At 36.8% G+C, this 20,557-nt stretch overlaps 1 protein-coding gene across 11 annotated transcripts in view; it reads right to left on the minus strand.

Annotated features, from left to right (window-relative positions):
* Window positions 1-20,557, minus strand: part of BLTP1 (bridge-like lipid transfer protein family member 1) — a 121,622-nt gene that overhangs the window by 5,389 nt on the left and 95,676 nt on the right. For 6 of the 11 annotated variants that reach the window (XM_068404325.1, XM_068404322.1, XM_068404318.1 and 3 more), the window contains 19 exons: window positions 19,999-20,061; window positions 18,102-18,346; window positions 16,723-16,938; window positions 15,231-15,411; window positions 13,628-13,820; window positions 11,312-11,473; window positions 11,059-11,198; window positions 9,990-10,191; window positions 9,392-9,589; window positions 9,097-9,276; window positions 7,515-7,652; window positions 6,868-7,128; window positions 5,567-5,717; window positions 5,130-5,287; window positions 4,412-4,604; window positions 4,001-4,218; window positions 3,116-3,367; window positions 2,361-2,564; window positions 717-911 (listed from right to left, as the gene is read on the minus strand). In XM_068404325.1, coding sequence (XP_068260426.1) covers window positions 717-911; window positions 2,361-2,564; window positions 3,116-3,367; window positions 4,001-4,218; window positions 4,412-4,604; window positions 5,130-5,287; window positions 5,567-5,717; window positions 6,868-7,128; window positions 7,515-7,652; window positions 9,097-9,276; window positions 9,392-9,589; window positions 9,990-10,191; window positions 11,059-11,198; window positions 11,312-11,473; window positions 13,628-13,820; window positions 15,231-15,411; window positions 16,723-16,938; window positions 18,102-18,346; window positions 19,999-20,061 — 3,550 coding nt within the window. The remainder of the gene's footprint in view (window positions 1-716; window positions 912-2,360; window positions 2,565-3,115; window positions 3,368-4,000; window positions 4,219-4,411; window positions 4,605-5,129; window positions 5,288-5,566; window positions 5,718-6,867; window positions 7,129-7,514; window positions 7,653-9,096; window positions 9,277-9,391; window positions 9,590-9,989; window positions 10,192-11,058; window positions 11,199-11,311; window positions 11,474-13,627; window positions 13,821-15,230; window positions 15,412-16,722; window positions 16,939-18,101; window positions 18,347-19,998; window positions 20,062-20,557) is intronic. The other 5 variants (XM_068404323.1, XM_068404317.1, XM_068404324.1 and 2 more) reach the window with 5 other exon arrangements.

The following is a 20,557-nucleotide window of genomic DNA, read 5'->3' on the forward strand; positions in this document are numbered from 1 at the left end:
TTTTCCCACCAGAGTAACTTCTGGTATGTTTTAAAAGATGTTGAAAATAAAGAAAAATTACCACATAGCAACCTTGATCATCCTCAATGTGGAAAGTCAACCCAGAGCTGTATCACTAGCTCGTGCTATGCTATCAGTGTGTGATTTTAGACAATAAGAAAAGCTGAGAGCAGATTTTGCTAGTTTGGCTATTAAAAAAACAACCTAAAACCAACAGGTTGACCTATCTAGCAGTACTATCCAGGATCAGGTATGGAGTAAAACCACAGCTCAGCCAAGATAAACATCTACATGAATGTCTTACACCTTCAGAAGTCTTATTTCCCACCAGTTCCAACTGCAGTCTGAAGAGAACATTTTGCTAACAAGAGCATAAAATTTAGGTTCCTATCTCATATTCCCTTTTTCAGAATGGCCCTCCTCTTTAACATTTTAATAAAAATAAGAAAACCAACCCCCTAAAACCAGCCAACCTAGCTGAAATGTTCATATTAATTTCTCATAGCAAGTTTTTTCTATAGTGACCGCTCTCTGGACTACATCTTCACTCTCTCATCAGAATTCCCTCTACTTATGAAATGGTACCCTTTCTTGCAGATCTGCAGTAATTCTCAGATTAAATCCTCGTCTCTTATCAGCACAGTAGCTTTGTATTTAAATCCTCATTTATGAGAAATAGCTTTGGATCAAGAAAAACCAAATGATGTTTACTGCACCTTGTAATGAAGGCTCTTGGGGCTCTTGAACATGAATAGATTTAAAATCCAGCTGCATCCTTGGTAACGCAAAGATGGTCTCAGTTTCATGGTTGTAACTGGAGCCACCTCTGAAGCCACTTAGCAAGCTTGAGCTTCTCACTGTTGTGCTGCTCTCTGAGTTGTTAGCATCAACATTTCGAAGCAGGTTTAACTCTACAGGGACAATGGGAAATTCCTGAATTCAGTAGTCTTTATTAAAAAAAGGTTCTTGTCAGCACAGAGAGTGACAAATTTTCACCAAATACATCTCATAATAAGAAGGAGGGCAGAAATAAGTGTCAATACCATAACATCTAAGCACTTCTAAGAAACTTTGTTAGTTTTTTGGAAGCTTGAAGTCCAAATCTTTTTCATCTGACCACCCTATCACAACTGTTGTAGTAATGAGCTTTCAAGTTAAGTGAGATATAGACTGTATGGGTTCAAAGTGCATGCTTTGTGTTTGAAAATATGGTAGTACTTAAAATGTTTTTAATTAATACAAGTAATACCCTAATTTACCAAGGCTGCACTGCTGTCAGAAATCACTGTTGACCAGGAATCCAACTTTGTCACAAAGACTTTTACCATAGTACACATGCAACAGCATATGCATTAGTTTTCAGTTGCTAAAATCGTGACAACACAAAAAAGTTAAGAAAGGTTAGTGTTCCATTGGAAAACTGCTGGTGTATGACTATTAAGATTATATCCTTTATCCTGCTCCCAAAAGCTTGGCTACAAAAGGTCACACAGTCAAATATTGTTGTTGTTTATATACTTAAATGCTCTGGATGTAGCAAAACAGGGCTACCTAAAAACACTGACAGACATCGCCTCTATCTGTGAGCTTCAACCATTACATCCTGTTGTGTCTTTCAAAAGGAATAAATATTAGTATAGTATATCGATAATTTTAAAACATTTTTTCCAATAAACTTATCTGCTTATTTCTCACTATTTGCCATATTCTGCTGTTTACCCTTTCACAGAAATTCTATTGATATCATCTACTGATTCTATGGTTTGTGAATGAAATTGCAACAGCTGTTTAAGATTTATTTTAACATTATCTTGAAAGTTTTATCTTCCAATTAACAATGATTTCAAGATATGATTCAAAATGTTTTAAGACCTAGAAGCAGCTGCAGGTTGAAAAACTTCAGGCAGATGAGTGATTTTCAAGTGTTAGTCGTAAGTGGTGACAGAAGCCTAGAATATGTTCCTACTTCCACTTAATTCATAAACCCTTCATATACAGTGGAATATATCCTCATGTTGCAAGATCACAACTGGACGTGAAACAAGGAAATTTTTTGCATATAGTGAAAGAGGAAAACCACTGCAATGCCAGATACATAATCATCCTGTACACTAACAGAACACTGTGGCTTTACTGCACAGTTTGAAAAAGGACTTAGCTCAGTAACACTTCCAGCTGTTCAGCATACGGCCATGCTTCATTCCACAGTTCACCATAAGGTTCTCAAGAAGAAACAGCTCCCATTATTTCAAATTCCTTTCTCCCTGTAGCCCACTTGAAATTTAGCAGCTTTTAAACAGCCCAATCTGCACTGCCTGGCAAGCAGACCAATCCCAAAACTTAATGACTGTGAATCTGACCTTCATTCCTTGTGGCCGTAACATAATTGAACCACTCTTTCACGCTGGCAACTCCATGTGGAGGGTTTTCATGGCAGCGCATTCTTATCTTTGTGATTGTCGCCATAGGGCTTTCGAGGGCTCCACACGGTTTGGTGACCATCGTGTTATGGCCCAAATGAAAGTCCAGGGTTTGCACAATATACGTGGAGTGTTCACTGGTACCTGCATTGAAGGTGTGGGCGGCGTGGGGTGAGACAGAAAAGAAAAATGGAAAAAGCAGGTCGGTAAAGGTTGCGGGATTTCTCCTCACTCTTCTCGCGCAGATATTTAACATGAATAATTAATATGCCAGTGGCATTAAAAACTGGTATAAAGCTTGCAAACAGAAAAATTAAATCCTCAGCTACAGACAGTAAAAATTTCTCGATATGAAGACAAATATAAGCAATAAGACCATCAAAATTCATCATAGAGAAAAAGAAGACTACATAAACACAGACATGCAATTAACAAGGCAGACAATCCGCTTCGTAGCCATGTTATCAGGGACATATCTAGCATATTTGAAAAGGTGCTTTGCATTATTTCACAGATAAAGCAAATGGTGGTAAAGACTGAGAGAGAACAGATTATTATTTTAGGCAAGTGGTACATTTTTGGGAAATACTCTTGATTCAGACTTAAAGTTTTTCTTTGATTTCTTCTGACATATCAATACATTCTTAAAATTAATTTAAAGGAATTTAGAGAAATGAGGAAATGGTTTAAATTACCATCTTCCCAAACTTTCTGGGCTTCTGTCCAAAATGCAATATTGGGTTCTTCAAGGTGAAATAAGGCCCACGATTTTGAGCGGAAATTAGGTCCGTGAAAACAAGCCAGCGTCATATGGTTTCCATGCAGGCTCATGGATCCTCCAAATTGCATTCCATCTTCTGGCAATGGCATCTGAAATAAGGATATATGGCACCCAGATACCACTTTCAAAACTCCTGGCCAATGGCGATGATGAGCTGCATCCAACACTAGAAAGTAAACATGCAATAGTAAGAACAAACTTTAGGTAAGAAAAAGATACAGAAAAGATTGCTGCTGTATTTGTATTTTTAATAAAACATGGAATTACGAGCGATATTTTCTTATCTATTTCATTGACACTGTTTCATCTTTGTGATCTAGCTTAAGAGTACCTGAACAAGCATACTTGGAAATCAGTGACTCATTGTGTTCAGACAAATTATGGTTTCAGGTCATGATTAATAGAAAGTAAGAATAACATCACACTTCCCCTATTACTGAAAGCAGAAATTTTTTTTTCTGAAATAGACTTCAAAATAGACTTTGAAAACTATTTAAACTCTACTGAAATACTTCGAAGACTGCAAAAAGATATTTTTATTTTTTAAACAAAAATACATCTTTTTAACTAAAACCCAAAAATAACCTCAGTTCATTATTGTACCCCAGGTCTGGCAGGGTACTTGAGATATTTGCATTCTTCATTGAAAGGTTATTGCCAGCCCAAATTTACAGGAAAAATGTACCGAAGAAACTATTTCAAGTCAAATAGATATACTTGCATGTATAAAGTTGCTCAGATGAATTTTTGCAATTAAAACATCCTACTTGGGAAGTATACTATTTATTGGACCACTTACATTGCTCTTGTGAGCTTCTCTCTAAGTTGTTGGCCACTGTCTTGGGAGGGAGATAAGGAACAGGTCCCCAGGTGGACAAAGCTCGCTTGCTTGTATCAAACTGCTGTGTAAAGAACTCCTGGAGTTTCATTCCTATTTTTATTAGGTCTGGTGTAGTCAATCTTGAAATCATCACTTGGAAGGTATCCCATTTCAAGTCCCCATGGACAAATATCTCGCTAGATATTAAAAATAGCAAGAACATTAGCAGTTTATCTATTTCCTACTGACAATTTAAAAACAAACAAACCTGAACGCTTTGCTTTCTAGCAGACACTTACATTTTTGGTTAGTGATACTGGACAGAAGACATATAGTCAGAATTTGACTTTATCAAACATTATACATTTTAAACACAGGAAGCATTGTTACCTTTTATCAGAGATGCTTGAGTCCAAAGCATTATGCAGATTAATTTTCCATTCATCCTGTAGTTTAAGATCAGCATTACTGAATATTCCCATTAGGATACTGGACCCCATATAGTCAACACGTGCATCAGTAGAACCCATGGTAATTTGAATTTTATGACTGGGCTGTTGGTTTGGGTGTTCAGAAATATGAGCTGAAAGAGACCCAAAGCAATACAGAAATACAGCATTAAAGATAAGAAAATCAGTTTTTCCTGTGGTATCACCCTTATGCCATCCACATGATACAGAAGGACTGAGAAAGCACTGTTTTTTTTCCAGGTGCCTGGGGAGGTCATGACTCTAGTGTAGTGCCAGAACACCCAGCCTTTTTCCAAAGCCAGTTTTGCACTTCCCAGACAGTAAGCACTTGTGAAATTCTAGGAGGAGCTGAAATGCTATAAAATCTTTCAGTTGCCATCTGTCCAGACAGCTGAAGGGGGCTGTAGGGCTGCACAACTAGATAGTGTAATTTTAGGGCAACCCTGACACTGAATCAGCCCCTGGTCAGAAGGCTGCCCCTTCAATTCAGAGCGTGTTTCATAGTCAGAATGCACAAGTAAGAATCCAAAGTTTTTATATACTAGCACGTTCACAAAGCAAGGTACTGTGTGTATTTTTTAGTTTTTCACATTTATTGTCTGGAGCACATACTAATACCAGGCAGCTTTCCAACTTACCCACCATCTCCAGGGTATTAACATCTATGGTACCCCCAACAACTCCCCCTCTGGAGTCCAACTGTGATCTTCCCAAGCCAACAGACATGCTAATTTCCCGATCTCTGCTACTCCCCACAGAGAGACGACCCTGGCTTTTCAAACCACTGGTGGTCCACCTAGAACAGAGGTGAAAATGGAAAACAATTTTCCAGGCTGTCAGAAGAGAAACTGAAAATTATTTACTGGAAAGCAGTAAATAATGTGGTTAAGGCATATGTGACTTCAGGATTAAGCATCTACCAGTATTTATGAGGGGCTTCACAGTTCAACACTGAAAAAGTCAGGATTTTAAAGCAAGAAGACAACAGGCTGTTAACAGTCTGTGGGGCAATTGGGGTTTTGCCCCCAAAACACCACCATCTGTTAAAACATGCTTGATCTTGTTTTGTACTTACTTAGTATTGCCCATTACGTTGCTCATATTCATTTGAACATTTAATTGTTTTAGGTTCATAGCAAATACAACCAGTGTTTCCCATGGTGTTCCTTGCTGGCTTCCAGCTTTATTTGACTTATTAAATGGAGTTGATGTTTTTGAGAGAGTATCTAAACAAAAAAGTAGACAAAAATTTAAATTATTCCACATGCTAGGAAAAAATGACAGAATATATACATTGTACATATTACAAAAGGATAACATAACACCATATTTAAGGAGCACCACAAAACTACAACTGAGGGTGAGAACTAGAGGATTTGCAATACGTATTGCTTTAGTTGTCACAGAAATTGACTCATTTTACACATTTATTTTTACTAATATCTTTAAGAGAAAAGATTTTTAATTTGCAGTCAGTCATGCAAGTGCGTATTTTAAATTCTTTAACTGTTTAAAAATACCAGTGTACTCAGAAAATGAATTATTAATATTTTAATATTCAGGTAGCAGTTATTTGGACAAGTTCCAAAACAGAATTTCAAGTATTAGGATTTTCCTTGCTCTCCTCACAAAAATCTTGGCAATACTCTTATAAGCCTGTGCAAAATTGCATTTCCTATGAACAAACCACTTTACCAGCCATAAATCCTTCTCCAACTATGAATTCTTTTAAAAACTGTTCATATAGAACATCTTGCTTACTAAATAGACAAAATACCTGTCCTTTCTCTTCTTACAGGCATTTTTCCTAGAGTAAAACAAGCACCATAACTTCTAAATCTCCTATCTATATCTAATACCATAAATATTCCACACAGCCAGTGCTACACTGCTATAAGATACAATAATGTTTGTAGTAGAAGAAATTAAAAGTTACTTTATTTCTTATATAGAAACTAACCTTATTTAGGCCTCTTAGTACAAGTCCAAAGTCTCAGATGAAATGATATAACTGAGTTCACCTGTGAGCAGTGATACTGACCCTCTGCTAAGAGCATGGTCATTGCTTGGGTGAGAATAGAGGGCCAAGAAAACGACAATGCAATCAAATTCAGCTGGAGAACTCCTCTAATCCCAACTCAACAGCTCCTGCTCTAGTAAAAGAAACTGCAATTTTCTAGAAAGTATGCTAACAAACTACACTTTGATTCATCCATTTCAGACATTTTCTTGTCTCTAAGCCATTCACTCTACACTCCCAGGCACAGCGGAAAAAGAATATTTTATGGTTGCTTTCTACAAAGCAGTAGTGACATACTTTTTTCATACAACTGATGGAAATACTTAAAAAAAATAAAGAAATCATTGTCTACTAACCTCTCTGAGGCACTGAAGAGTCAGACACACTCCTGGATCTTGTAACAGCGGGAGACTTTAAGCTATGAGATGCTGTCCCAGGTGACATACTGCTGCTTGCATTATGTTCACTAAAAACATTAGGTGACTGTGCCATGTGTGTGAATGAAGCAGACTGGGAGGGCTGCTCCCATGTCCTACAGTATGCTTTCCGTGATGATTCAGGAGAAAGATGCTGGCTTACCCCTTCAATTGAATCTGGTGTTCCAGGACCCGAAGCTACTGGAAAAAAAGCAGCACATAAAAGGCAGAAAAACTATTTCATTTTTGTTTAACAATATCCTCCCATATACTAAGTAGTATTTGGAGAGTGTCAAAATATATTTCATTTATTGTAACTAAAGGTTTTTTACTGTCTTCATTAATATAAGCTCTTCAAATAATTCAATGACCTACTTCAGAAATTTTCCATTTCTTCTTTCTAGGATTTTCTATTAAACTTATTATTATTTCTATTAAAATTATTAGACTGACTGCATATGGAGTAAATTATAATACATGTATATCTAGTCACACATGTAATAATACACAGGTAATAAATGTTTATAAAACTCCTACTACAACCCCATGTACAAAAAGGTTTTTCATGATAAGAAGCAGTCTCTTACCTGGCAGATTTATTGTTTGATCACCTAGGAAAAGCCGTCTAGCAATGCTTCTCCTGTACCAAGCCCTTGGGAAGGCTAGAATCTCACTGAGTCGCCGCATATCATATTTAAAAGAAGCAGATCCTATATCACAGACAGCTGACAAAAGAAAAAGCACATACACAACTGTAACTGCTCAGTAGTAACAGGTTTTGGTAACCAAATCTAATGAATAAGTGTTCAATATAGTCAAATGCTTCTTTATCCAGCAGCATAGTCTCTGCTGTAATGAAAAAATAGTCATTAAAACCTGCAGTTTTCCTGAGGTGTTGCCATTTCCCCACATCCAATATTAGATACAAACACATTTCATAAAGGCAAGATGGAGCCCAAGAATATAACTGATGTTCCTACTTGTGTTGTATGTGCCTCTGAGACTCCTCATCTGAGAGCTTTAATGGCAGATTAATCACAACCATTCTGCTCTTTGCCCAGCAAGTCAGGATCCCATGTGCAGTGGGGGAAAATAAATAAGCAAACAGCAAGTCTTTAAACCCCACTTTTACTTCAAGGTTCCTTGAGTATTCAGAAGTCCAGCTCTCACTGTAGCTTCATAGGCACTAGGTGGCAAGGTGGTGAAATTTGACAGCTAGTAACTGAACAGAGACTGCAGAACTACATCACTGAGTTAGACATGCAGCAGTGCAGCCAGAATTAAGATAATAACACACAGCAAACATCAGAGTAAAACAACAAAAAAATCGATCATGAAGAACACTAAGAAGGCAGCTCGTGATCTAGGAGATTCAGTTGTCATTGTTAATGGGCACAGTATATCATCACCATAATACCACATTTCATTGTGCTACATAATCCACTTTCATTTTTTGTCCTTCTATGGGGAGCTTCCTTGAAAACTAGACTTTTTCTAGCTTTCCTATAAAAAAGGAAAAAAGGTTGAGTGTCTGTAAAAGATTTTGTCCTATTCAGGTAACAGACCTCTGAAATACCTGTTTCTGAAGAGAGGACTATGAAAATGAGTGGTTAGTGTTTACCAAACTAGGTCCAACTGAAAGCCTAACCAACTTTGGGAATAAATTTAACATAACATTATATTATTATACTAGTCTATCTCTGTTACAACATGTATTAAGAGATGAACCAGCTATGAGAACCTGAGTTCTTTCACCTTTCTGTTCTGATGGAACAGTGACATAAAAGAGCATTCACACTAGGGCACTGGGTGGCCTGCTGAAGTTCATTCCCCTGTTACAGGCTCCTGTAATGTGCAGACTTATTGAAGCTATACTATATGGACACTGTGGGCATGCCGCAATTGCTTTCTAACTTTAGCAAGCAAGTTAGCACAGAGTAATGCGTTGAGAAAACACAGTGGAATTCTAACAAACAAGCTGAAGAGCTGAGAAACTCAGTCCAAAGGCTCATCATACACTTTTTCTATGTGGTTTGCAGTCCCTTCAACTGGTTGCTCTAAGAAACATACACTTTTGGATTGCCAACACTCTTCTTGATCACCGGCAGTAAAACAGATTTGCAATGGCCACGCCGAAGTAAATAGGACTAAAATGAAACAAGCATTTACCAGATATGTTTATCAATGTAGTATCTATCTTGCTGGTAGTTTTGCTTGCAGACTGACTCTCAAAAAAGGAGGAACCTCCTGACCGCCTTATTCGTGACAGGCTGACTTTCACAAACTCGAGGTTAATGCTCAAAGAATCCTTCCGGCCAGTGACCGAAGTTGGTTCCTCATCCACATTACCTAGAAATAGCCAGGAGAAAGTTTAGTCTTCTATGACCTTTCCAAATCTTCAGTTCAGGAAACCATGCCAAACTTGAACAATGTTCATTAAAGCAAACAAAAACTTGTTCTGTACCTAAGGCTCCTGATCCAGGGGTTAGAACAGCAGATTTTTGTTTTCCAGCTCCATATGGATGGAACACGTAAAGGGAAAAGTCCGACATGCAGGCAGTAAAGCTCAGGCCTGAAGAGCTGCTACTAGAAGTAGTCAAGTCTGACTGACTGCTGCTGTGCCGTGTTCTGCCAAGGGGGCTGCCTAGTCCGGGTGATGAACCTGAAGTCAAATTGTTTTTTGCAAAAGTTAGTTTTAACACAAAAGCATTTTCAAATGTGAAATAATACTGACTGTTAACAGTAATATTAAACAGACCAAATGCATATCAAATTATGCCCTTGTAGCAGCAATGTAGCTTAAATATTCTATGTATTGATGTTAGCCTGTTATAAGAGATAACGGAACTCGCTTAACCAATGCAAGAAAAACTCCAATATGCTGTGCCTGTGCAAGCTTTCACAGGAAACTGATACAACATAAAGAAATCGTCCTCTACTCACTAATACATATGTCTAGCCTCAAGGTGTGTAAAAGCTTATCTTCTGCTCTAATTTTAAAAAACATTATATTTATTTATGCTACAAGCTGTATATAGTATAAACATTCATATACATATTACCTGGTGCTCCAGATTTACTAACTGAATTCTTTGAGCCACTCTGTGAAGTATTGCCACCAACTGACACATTTTCTGATGGGTACGTTGTGCCTAATGTTTCCAGTTCTCCTCGGTTTGAGGAGAAAACAAGATCCAGGGAAGGCAACTTCAGCATACATTCAACTCTTGATACCGGCAAGCAACTGAACTTGATTTGAGAGGGCTGAATGACAGAAAGAAAATAAAGCATTCAGAGAAGAAATATGAAATACTAAAGCCATCCCAAATTTGGCTTATAAAGTGCTATGTATTTATTTTTTAAATCTAAGCAAATTACAGCCTTTTCAGACTGGTTTTAGAATTAGTAAGATAACTGTATACAAGTTGCTATAGATACATTAATTTCAGGGAATCCCTCCAACACCAGGGCTATTATTTGGACCAGTTTTTGGAAAACTTATACACAGGAAGCCTGGATGCAGCAGAGGACATGTACGTCCCCCTCTCTTCCTCCTCCCCAAGTCAATTCATAGCTCATCTCATGCAAGAACTATGCAGAATCACTCTGATCAATTTACTTCATACAAGTGCTCTGACTCACTCTGCGGTTGCACTTTTCTCTCTTACACATATAAAAAGCCCAGACACATCAAATATTAAGCAGTATGAATAATGCCTTGTAGATGATAACTGTACATTCCTACATTTTCCATATAAACTAAAAAAATCTTTTTGTTTTGTAATGGTACCTATAAACAATGGATAGATATATGATATACTAGTTATGAAAGATCTTTTCAAAAAAAAGTCTAAAAGACACAACAAAGAAGTCATGATTAAAAATGCTCAGAACTTTTGTGACTTCTCAAAATAGCTCATTTCCTTGGTCTCCATGGAACTAAAACATGTCAGAACTTAAGAACTTCTGCTGAAATAAGTCCTATTTTATCATCACACTCGACATTAATATCTCAGAAAAGAGACTTGAAAATATTTTTAGTTTTTTAAAAAGCAAACTTAGAAGCATGGATTGTCTCAAAGACTGTGACTGAAGTTACTTACTATACTGAATGTGAAGTTAAAACCTCACCTGAACTCGTACATAAACCACCACATCTACAGGGAAGGATGAATATGCTGATGTCGAGGACGATACTAATGATGTTGTGGACTCTTCTAAGGGATCTTGTAGATCAAATTGTCCCATGTCTTCATCCTGTGAACTAACAGCTTTTAACAAGTACAAGAACTCATTAGAAAGTGGAATTTAAAGGGGAAGAGCAGCTCAATGCCACCAGAAGACGAAAAAGCGTAGAGTAGTAGAATACAAATATGCAACTTACCTGTGTAATTCCTTTCAATGGGGGTAATTGGAATGGTTTCAAGAGCTTTCTCTAGAAAGTCCAGTAAGCATGGGCTAATCACCATTTCCTCCGGCAACGACTGCAGCGCAACCCATGCATATAGTTTAGCAGTTTTCACTCCACCACTTCCTTTCCCTTTGGCTGCAACATTTAAAAGATAAATTTGTTTAATATCACTCAACAGTAACTGATAAGCATTAGAAGATACTTCGTAACTAACAGCTGTTTCCTCTATTTCCCTGTATCATCATCTGAAAAGGCACAAATCAAATCGGTTAGAAAAAATTAAGCTGTAAGTTTTCATTAAAAAAAACTATGCAAAAACAACTATTAGCCTGTCATGCTTGATTTTAATTCCATTGCACATGTTCCTGACCAAGCACTCTTATGCCATTGTCACCACTTCGCTTTTTAAAAAATAGCACTGAAATCAGACACACACAATTCTCCAAGTACACAATGCAAAGTAACCACAGCTGACTGGAAATGGAAGTGGAATTAGGAAAAATAAATATGTGAGCCTCGGAAGAACGTCAGCTTAAACTGAGAAAATACATCAAAAAATTAAAACTGTAAATGGCAAGTCCTACTATATTTATGCAAAGAATAACTAAAGATTCTAAACCAGCGTTTTCAAAAGCTTGGAGTGAGCCAGACTATAAACTAATAAAAACACTGTTGTCTTCTAAATCTGTGGAAGAGGCTAACACTTGGATCCATGCTTACCAAAATATAAATACGCACAGAAGGTATTAGTAGCAGCTCAATCACTGTCTCTATGAAAAACAGCTATTAGAATCAATAGAGATCAAAGATAATATTGATTTTAAATTCTCCAAGAAAAATGTAAACATTAACTAAACAACTAAAACGGAGCTTAAAAATTCTGTTATTCTAAAAAAAAGGAAGAACTGAATTTTCTTTCTGTGCAAACTAGTCTGTTTAGTGCCTCTGACTAGACTGTACTATGTTGCTCTTACTGGAGACCAAGACAATAAAAGACAAAGTGGTTTCCATTCCAGAGGAAAAGTAATATAAAAAAGGTAACATAAATAATAATAAATGTGTTTCAAAACAATTCAGAACTAATAAACATAAAAATAAAATGCATAAAGAAATACAGTAATTGCAATCCCTAGTTTTGGGAGACATTTATATCATCATACAAGTGCAATTTCGGTAAGCCCCCCATCAAACGTAGAGCTTACAGACATAAAAACAACAAGACTCAGTAACTGGACGTGACATTGTAAAAATTAAAAGGCAAAGATTGCCAAGGGGACAGGAAAATACAGAACAATATTGAAGAAAAGTAGTATAAACCGAGATTACAAAACATTCGGTAATCATAAAGAGGATGTATGTTTAAAGGAGTAAGAGCTAATGGTTCAACAGCATGGATAAATTGAGGAAGTTGTCTCTATTTCACCATTCTCTCCCAGCACCTCCCTTGGTTTTATTTAAAAAAATCCAAAAAACCCACACACAACTTTTTTCAGTTATTAATTCTGCCTGCTCACCAAATTTTGACAACATTTTGGCTTTGTTTTTGAAGTGATGTTCGAATGCCGAAGGAGAGAAGAGTGAATGTCTTGGAAGTTGGAGGTGCAATCTACATACCTCTAGATCTGACATGATGTAACAAGGGACTCCTGCTTGAAAACAGGAATCATTGGAGATAAAACAAAACTTTAAGTCTTAGAACTCATGTTACTCCAAATCATGGTTATTTAAGAGCCTGCAACAGTTGAGGACACCAGTCTGGTATTTTGATTAATAAAAATACATCTAAACAGCTGCTTCAGTACTACCAGAAATAACCCAGTCCCAGAAAGCTATAATTTTTGCATTACTTATGCCGCAGAAGGCACTTAAAAGCCAAAAGTATTCTCTGAATAGTGTAATCTGTGGAAGCAAGGATTCATCTGAATTTTTTTTTCTTGCATTATGAAGAATAAAGTAGTCAGCATTCACTTTTTATACGGCTACTTAAACTTTGCTTTCCAGTAATAAGCATTTTGTTAAATGAAAACAGGGAGAAGGCAGTGACAGCCCATCCCTGGGATATGGTGACTATGACAGAAACATTACTGAGACTGGTTTGGCAAGAGATTTCTAAAAATGCAGCTTTATGAACTGCATTCATGCTTCTGGGATCAGGTTTTCTGCAGCCAAAGTTAAGACTTGATAAATATGGTGCTTCAGGTAATGTGCAGACAGATCTAAAGCTAGTAGATTACACAAAGGAAAGATATATATCCATGATAGTTTTAGAAGGTTATTGTCTATAAGTACCTGATGGGATGGGTGGGGGTTGGGGAGGAAGTAAGGTGTTAGTCTTGCTGTGGATAGTGCTAGATAAAGGAGGAGATGTGGCAGTATCTTTCATACCATACAGCTTGGACTCTTTGGAAAGGGTTCTTGGCAAAGAGGATCCTCGAGAAGTATTTGGCGATTCAGTCTTCAAAGTCTTAGAGTTGTAGTGCAACTGGAAAGCAAAGAAAGATCAACTTACTTCATATAAGTAGCTCAATTTCTATATAGCACTTTGGCATTACTCCATCCCTTCAAAATTTTTTTTTCATTATTTACAAAAATATTGTAAGATATGTTACATTCCAATTTATGTTCTACAGATATAGCTGGTGCACATCAAGAACTGAAATCATTGTACAAAAAAATAGATAAATTAATAACCTATTAAAAAATATCAAGTAAACACAGAGAAACAGAGGAAATGAGCTATTTAGGAACAATGCCTAAAGCTTGCTCCTCTTTGTTACGTTGTACACATCCAGTGCCACCAACTATTTGTTCCTGTCTGCCTAGTTTCCTTTCTGTCTTACTGCATGGTGGAACTATTCCACTACTAAACACTGGCATACAGAAAGTTGCATGAAAATTAAAAATCATAAAACATTCTAAGAGTTCACACCTCCTATATGTGCATAATACACTTATCAATGAAAATACAGAACATAAGAAAAGCTGTAGAGAATGGTTAGTTTTTCCTAAATTTGACTAAAAGCAATGGGCAGGACCTGAGGCATAACTGTTATCCCTGAAGATAGCCTGGAACAGTGGAAAATGGACACACGTAACCCTTCCACATCAAACTAGAAAAGCCAGGCTGTTTCAAGTGAAGAGCATTTGATTTATGGCATTGCCTCAACTGAATTGCATGTAGTTTCCATGCAGCAGTGACCTATTTTTCCTGTTCTTACTCCATAGGATTTCAAATCACAAATACAAGAACATTTCTGTTGAGACCCTTTCTTCCTAGGATATAGAAACAATGATTAAAAAAAACAAGGGAGTGTACAGTTTCACAGTGTTTGAGAGAACATTGTCTCTAAAAAATAGTTTTTATACCAAGACTCTGACTGCTATAATAGGCAACACAGAAGACACAGTAAGAAAGCGTTATGTGTTAGTGGTCCAACTACTAAGCTGCCTTTCCCATGAATTACCGACAGTGAACAGACCTTCCTTTATTTAAAAAGGGCATACAATATAAACTACCTGTCAGAGAAAAAAATATCCAAAACAAATGTCTAATTTTAGACACCAAAATGTTAATGGAACTGATTTCTTTTCATTACATAATATCACATACGCTGTTTGTTATGGAGTGTCATTTGACACAGTTCTATTTTCGGAGTCCCAAGATTTTGGGGTTTTCCCCCCAAGAAAATGAGGGTAAAAGCATCTATCAGTTTTCAATACAGCATTACAGAAATCGTTATTCCTGTTTTAGCACTATCTACACAACTGAAAGATTTTTGCCGAGGTGCTCTGCATATATGAACTTGTACATACTCTAACAACATATTTGCTTTGAAATCACATTTGAGCAGAAAGAGCAAGTGCTTCCCTGCTAGTTACACACTCCTTTTACCTTTACATCCACCCCAGGAATATAGAACACTGTCGTTTCCACATCACTAGATTTTGTCTGTAGAGATGATGGCACCTTCTTGCCAGCAAGTAAGTGAGTAGTAGATGCGTAATTAGTTTGAAATTTCTTCTTTCTTGAAGGAGACTCTTGATCCAAACTTCTGGAACTCCGATCATAGCTCCTAAAATAAATACACTGCATGTTATGAATGCAAGCCTAATATTTATATTAATAAGAGTATATTTTCTAGTATTAAAAAACCTAGAGATTTCTAAAACAAATTTGTAGAATCAACTATATCAGGAAGCATTTCAATCTCTGCTTTACTCTTTACTTTCTGTGACCTCTACTCCCTTTCTGTCTGCTCACTCTGGTTTCGTCATTTTCATTATGTGATTATTTCAGGCAATAAAATCTAGAAAATTATTGTTGTCATTAAAGAAACACCTTCCAGTGCTCTGTACTCTTACAGTCAAGTTCATCTACATTACCTGACATGAACTGTGAAAACTCTGATATGCAGAAAACACTTGTCAATTTCCCTTCTCTGCTGTAAAGCCTGTCTTCATATAAATTCTTAAGAGATTCTTTTTCTTTCCGTATCAATTCTTACAAAAAAGTTTCTTGAAAAGACAGAAACTGAATTGCTTTCTAATTACAGGTCTCCTGTGTATACCTCTCAGTAAGAAAAAGTATTTCTCATTTGTTCCTCTTTCTTACAACTAGATTTAAAACAAATCTCATTTCCTTATACTATACTTACTAAGAATTATCTTTGTTGTCAAGTAAGTTTCTTAAAATTCACCATATTATTAATAACATATCAAATTTTAAAAAGTAATGTAAAGCTGCCCAATCACATACACATGAAGAAAGGAGAACTTAAAAACCGAGGATGAGATCAAACCTCGTTAAGATCAGAAGCCCTTCTGTTGCCTCAGATAATAAAAAAAATGTATTTTATTTAAAAAGATACATAGTATCAGCATGTTTTTAACTCAGAAAACAGTGGGAGCCCTCAGAGATCATGAGAAAACACACTGGTAGCCCCACTCTTAGTCAAACTATTATGTGGATTCACTAAGTTGTAAAGTTACTTCTTTGGAGGCTGGAAAAAAAATAACCCAAGTGCTTTGAAAGCCTAACATTTTGTTTATGAAAGATAAAACATGTTTTAAAAATAAAACCAGAAGAGAGGCATATGCTGATTCTTGCTAAACAAACACAACTCCCCATGCCATACTCGGCCATAACAATTGCAACTTATAGTGATGCTCTGAAGTAGTGATAATTACTACTAATAACATGATGGTAACAAACTAGCACATACATCTATGCTTTTCAAACAGGTCAGTGCTTAAGAGTCATTAATTATTGTGCATATGGTGATAACTTAAGTGATGGAAGGATCAGATGGACTTAACAGCTAAAGCAGAATAAAGTACTCTTATGCCCTGTTCGTCATAAGGCAACTAAGGAACACATTTCTTACCTTCGTAAACTGATGTCATCATGTTCTTGCTGAAGCATTGTAGGGTGCAGTACACATTTTCCACAATCAATTTCAACCCTGATATCAAGTTCAAAGTCAATATTTCTCTCCGTGGTTGTGCCAGTCATGCTTCTGTTGGTAGGTGTTGTTGGCCAGCGCTCAGTGAACAGTTGGTGGACAGCAGCGAAGCCTGTAGCTTTCTTGCGAGAGGTACTCCTGCACAGGCACAAGTGTGGATTAGATATTAGCATGACATTTACCTGAACAGATGGCAGGGGAGGCATTCTTAGACTATGTCCACACTTAGTATATAATCTTTTAAGAACTTTTCTGGAAAAGGCCTTATCTGATACACAGCAATACAGTGATCCATCTTCCATTAACACATTACTAAGTATCCTTTCTTAGTATAAGGTACTGCAAAGAACTAAGCCTTTCTTAAATTCTCAACCAAGAAAAAGGAACAAAAAGATATATACAATAATTTTCATATTTGTGAGTATTTACATTATTACATGTACTTTGTGGAGGTATAAACACTGGATAAAACTGAAAGTTATGCAGTATTTGTCAAATCTGTCATTTGGTCCCACTAAAACCTGCCCCGTGGCTTGAAAACTCACTTTCCAAGTTCATAGAATCATAGAATGGTTTGGGTTGGAAGGGACCTTAAAGATCATCTGGTTCCAAACCCCACTGCCATGGGCAGGGACACCTTTCCACTAGACCAGGTTGCTCAAAGCCTCATCCAACCTGGCCTTAAACACTGCCAGGGAGGGGGCATCCACAGCTTCTCTGGGCAACCTGGGCCAGTGTCTCACCACCCTCACAGGAAAGAATTTCTTCCTAATATCTAATCTAAATCTCCCCTTTCAGTTTAAAACCGTTCCCCCTCGTCCTGTCACTACTTGCCCTTGTAAAAAGCCCCTCTCCAGCTTTCCTGTAGGCCCCCTTCAGGTACTGGAAATACTGCTTTCTTCTGAGTAATAATTATGTAAAGGTCTTTGAAGCTCGTTACAACTTTTTTTCCTTTTTAAATGAAAGCTAAAATAGAAAAAGACTGCAACAATAGTCAAGGCTAAAGTATCTTCCGATATTTTTAGTCAAGGTTTCTGATTATTTTAGTCAAGGCTAAAATATCTTCTAATATTCATTTATTCCATTTCAAGCCCTGGAATTTCCAACAGTTGCCTCCTTTTCAGATCAGAATTCCTCCTTCCCTCACAGTCACCTCTGCCAAACACAACCTCCCCTGCCTTCCACATACACACTTCAGACAAAATTCAGTCCTTCATCAGTAACAGATTTTGTAGCTTTAAAGTCAGCATTTCAAGTGTATTTTCTTAATTTCTGTGTTCTTCCTTAAGACCGTTACTTACGGTGGTTTCCTGTAAAAATACGTCCTCTCTCTTTCATGGTCATCCTCCTTCTCAGAGTCCTCACTGCTTGATGATAAGCTGTCATCCCGGCGTCCTTCTTCAGGCTGGAAGGGAATGCCGGGTGAGAAGACTACTGGAGTTTTGGGTGAACCAAATACCGAGCATGAGCCTTCACTAGTAGATGAGTAATGGGAGGGACCATCAACAGTTACAGACAAAAGGTCCATTTCTGTCTCCTCTGGAAACTGGTTATAAAAAGACAAAAAGATATTAAATTTCCACAGATACCGTTTCCATCGAGAATGCATTAGATAGCTCTGGAAATAAAAAAGCAAAAGTGCTATGAGAAACTCTCACTCCCAAGTTCCTCATAATACAGAGGCAGCAGGTGTAGAAATTGCAAGATGGATTATGAAAAATAAAGAAGTGAAAGCTTGGTGGGGAGTTGCCAAGTGATTGAGCTCAATTTGTTGCTAAATATGTATGATGCTCTCACCAATTCACACGGTCAGAAGGAATGGAAACATTTCATTTAAATTTTAAAAATATTTTGAAAGAAAAGAACAAAAGACAGCAAAAATCATCATGAACCTTGTAGAGGGGTGAGGTACCCCGAAGCGTTAGTGAGGCGTGCATGCAGAGTGCTAACGCAGAATGTATGGCACCAGTTTGCAGTTCTGGGCTGTGCTCTTGGGCAAACGGGCTTTAACACGAAACAAACTTCAGGCCAAATTTCCAAAAGGGGCTTCCAATAATTCCTTGTGAATTATTATTTCTTCATAATGCACACCACAAACACCACACAAGCAATTTTTGAACATTAATTTCTTTAATATGCATGTGAAAAATATCTAAAAGTGTTACGTGTTAGTTTAACACCAGCACTACCTATGCAGTGTGACTGCAGAGCTACACAGTCATCTGCAAATTCAAATTAAGAGCTCTGGTGAAGTTAAGAACTGGCATTATAATGTCAGTAAGATTTTTTTTTTTTAAAATATTTAACATTTGAATCATTGAAGTGTTTGACAGCATTCTGCTATGCCAACAAAACTTAAGCTAACTGGGCTTATACATAACAACAGAAAAAGGTAGGATACCTTTTAAATGTGAACATATTTAAATGTGCAAAACACACTTCTATGTTTCATTTCCACCTCTCTCAAAAATAAGAACTTATTTCCTGGGAGCATGAGGTGAGAGTTGGAAGGGAGAAAAGATATGTTACTATCTCTTGAGTTTATTGTTTTGTTAATTTCGTTTTGTTTTGCTTTTGCTGGTTTGTTTTGGGTTTTTTTTGGTTTTGGTTGGGAAAATCTCTACTATTTTCCCCAGACGTTTTTTAAAGCAGTTAAAATACTCCCCCATTTGTTTTCTGGGTACTAAGTATTGGCACATTCCCTACTCACCATTATTTGAACATGTCTTACTCTGCATTACATATAGGAATTCCATCACAAAAAAAAAGTGTGAGAAGATGTCCTCCCACCTAGCAATTATTTTGTACTGGTGTTGATGCCTGAACACAAAGTAACAGGTGAAGACACCTGCACACACACCAAAATCCTCTTCCAAAGCACATTCTCAAGGCTGGACTTACATCACTTTATATCAGCCTTGATCAGAGCCTTCATAAATATGCAAACAAAATTCCAAGAAGTTATTTCACAAAAACTGCCAAGTTTTAGGTCTACAGAAGAGTGTAGAAACACTCTGTAAAGTTCATCAACAACCAATCGTATTCTTCTGTTTACTTTACACATTTAAATTTAAATATTTTCAAATTTTATATACATTCTGTTTAGCTGAGTGCAACAGAGATGAAACATTGAAAAGCAGCTCCCTGCGAGACAGATTAGTTCTCTGGCAAAGAATACTTGCTTCTTCTCAGAAATACCTGAAAATACCCTTCCCCTGGACAGCTGGATTGTTGTGCAATCCCCAAAGCTGTTTTATTCAACTTAATCAGAAGTGAAAAAAAATATATAAATTAAAACAATTACAATAATCTCAGCCATGCAAAAACAACATAATAGGAACATTTTAAAAATGAGAAAACATAGCAACAAACAAGACCAAAGATTCAACAATCCATTTCAAATGCACAGAAGGATATAGCTGTAGGGCTACAGCAAACTGACTAACACCCATTTCCAAAACTCTAAATATATTCAAACACAAAAAACACTAGGTGATTTTTTTGCACTCTTTTGATAAAAATTCCAAAACAATGGTATTACAACTATGCGTGTCAGCCTAAAAAAAAAAAAATACCATTTTCAAGTATTTTCCCTAATGTTTCAATTAATTTCTGTGTTAAGAAAGCAAAACACATCTGTCTTATCAAAACAAATCTATCTTCCAAAAACACATCCATAATTTGAGGCATGCACACACACACACACACACAGAAGACGACACACAAAAACACAGAAGCAATTCAGGTCTGCCTAGGT

This window comes from Nyctibius grandis, chromosome 6 (genome assembly GCF_013368605.1).
Source record: "Nyctibius grandis isolate bNycGra1 chromosome 6, bNycGra1.pri, whole genome shotgun sequence".
Classification (NCBI taxonomy): Eukaryota; Metazoa; Chordata; class Aves; order Nyctibiiformes; family Nyctibiidae; genus Nyctibius; species Nyctibius grandis.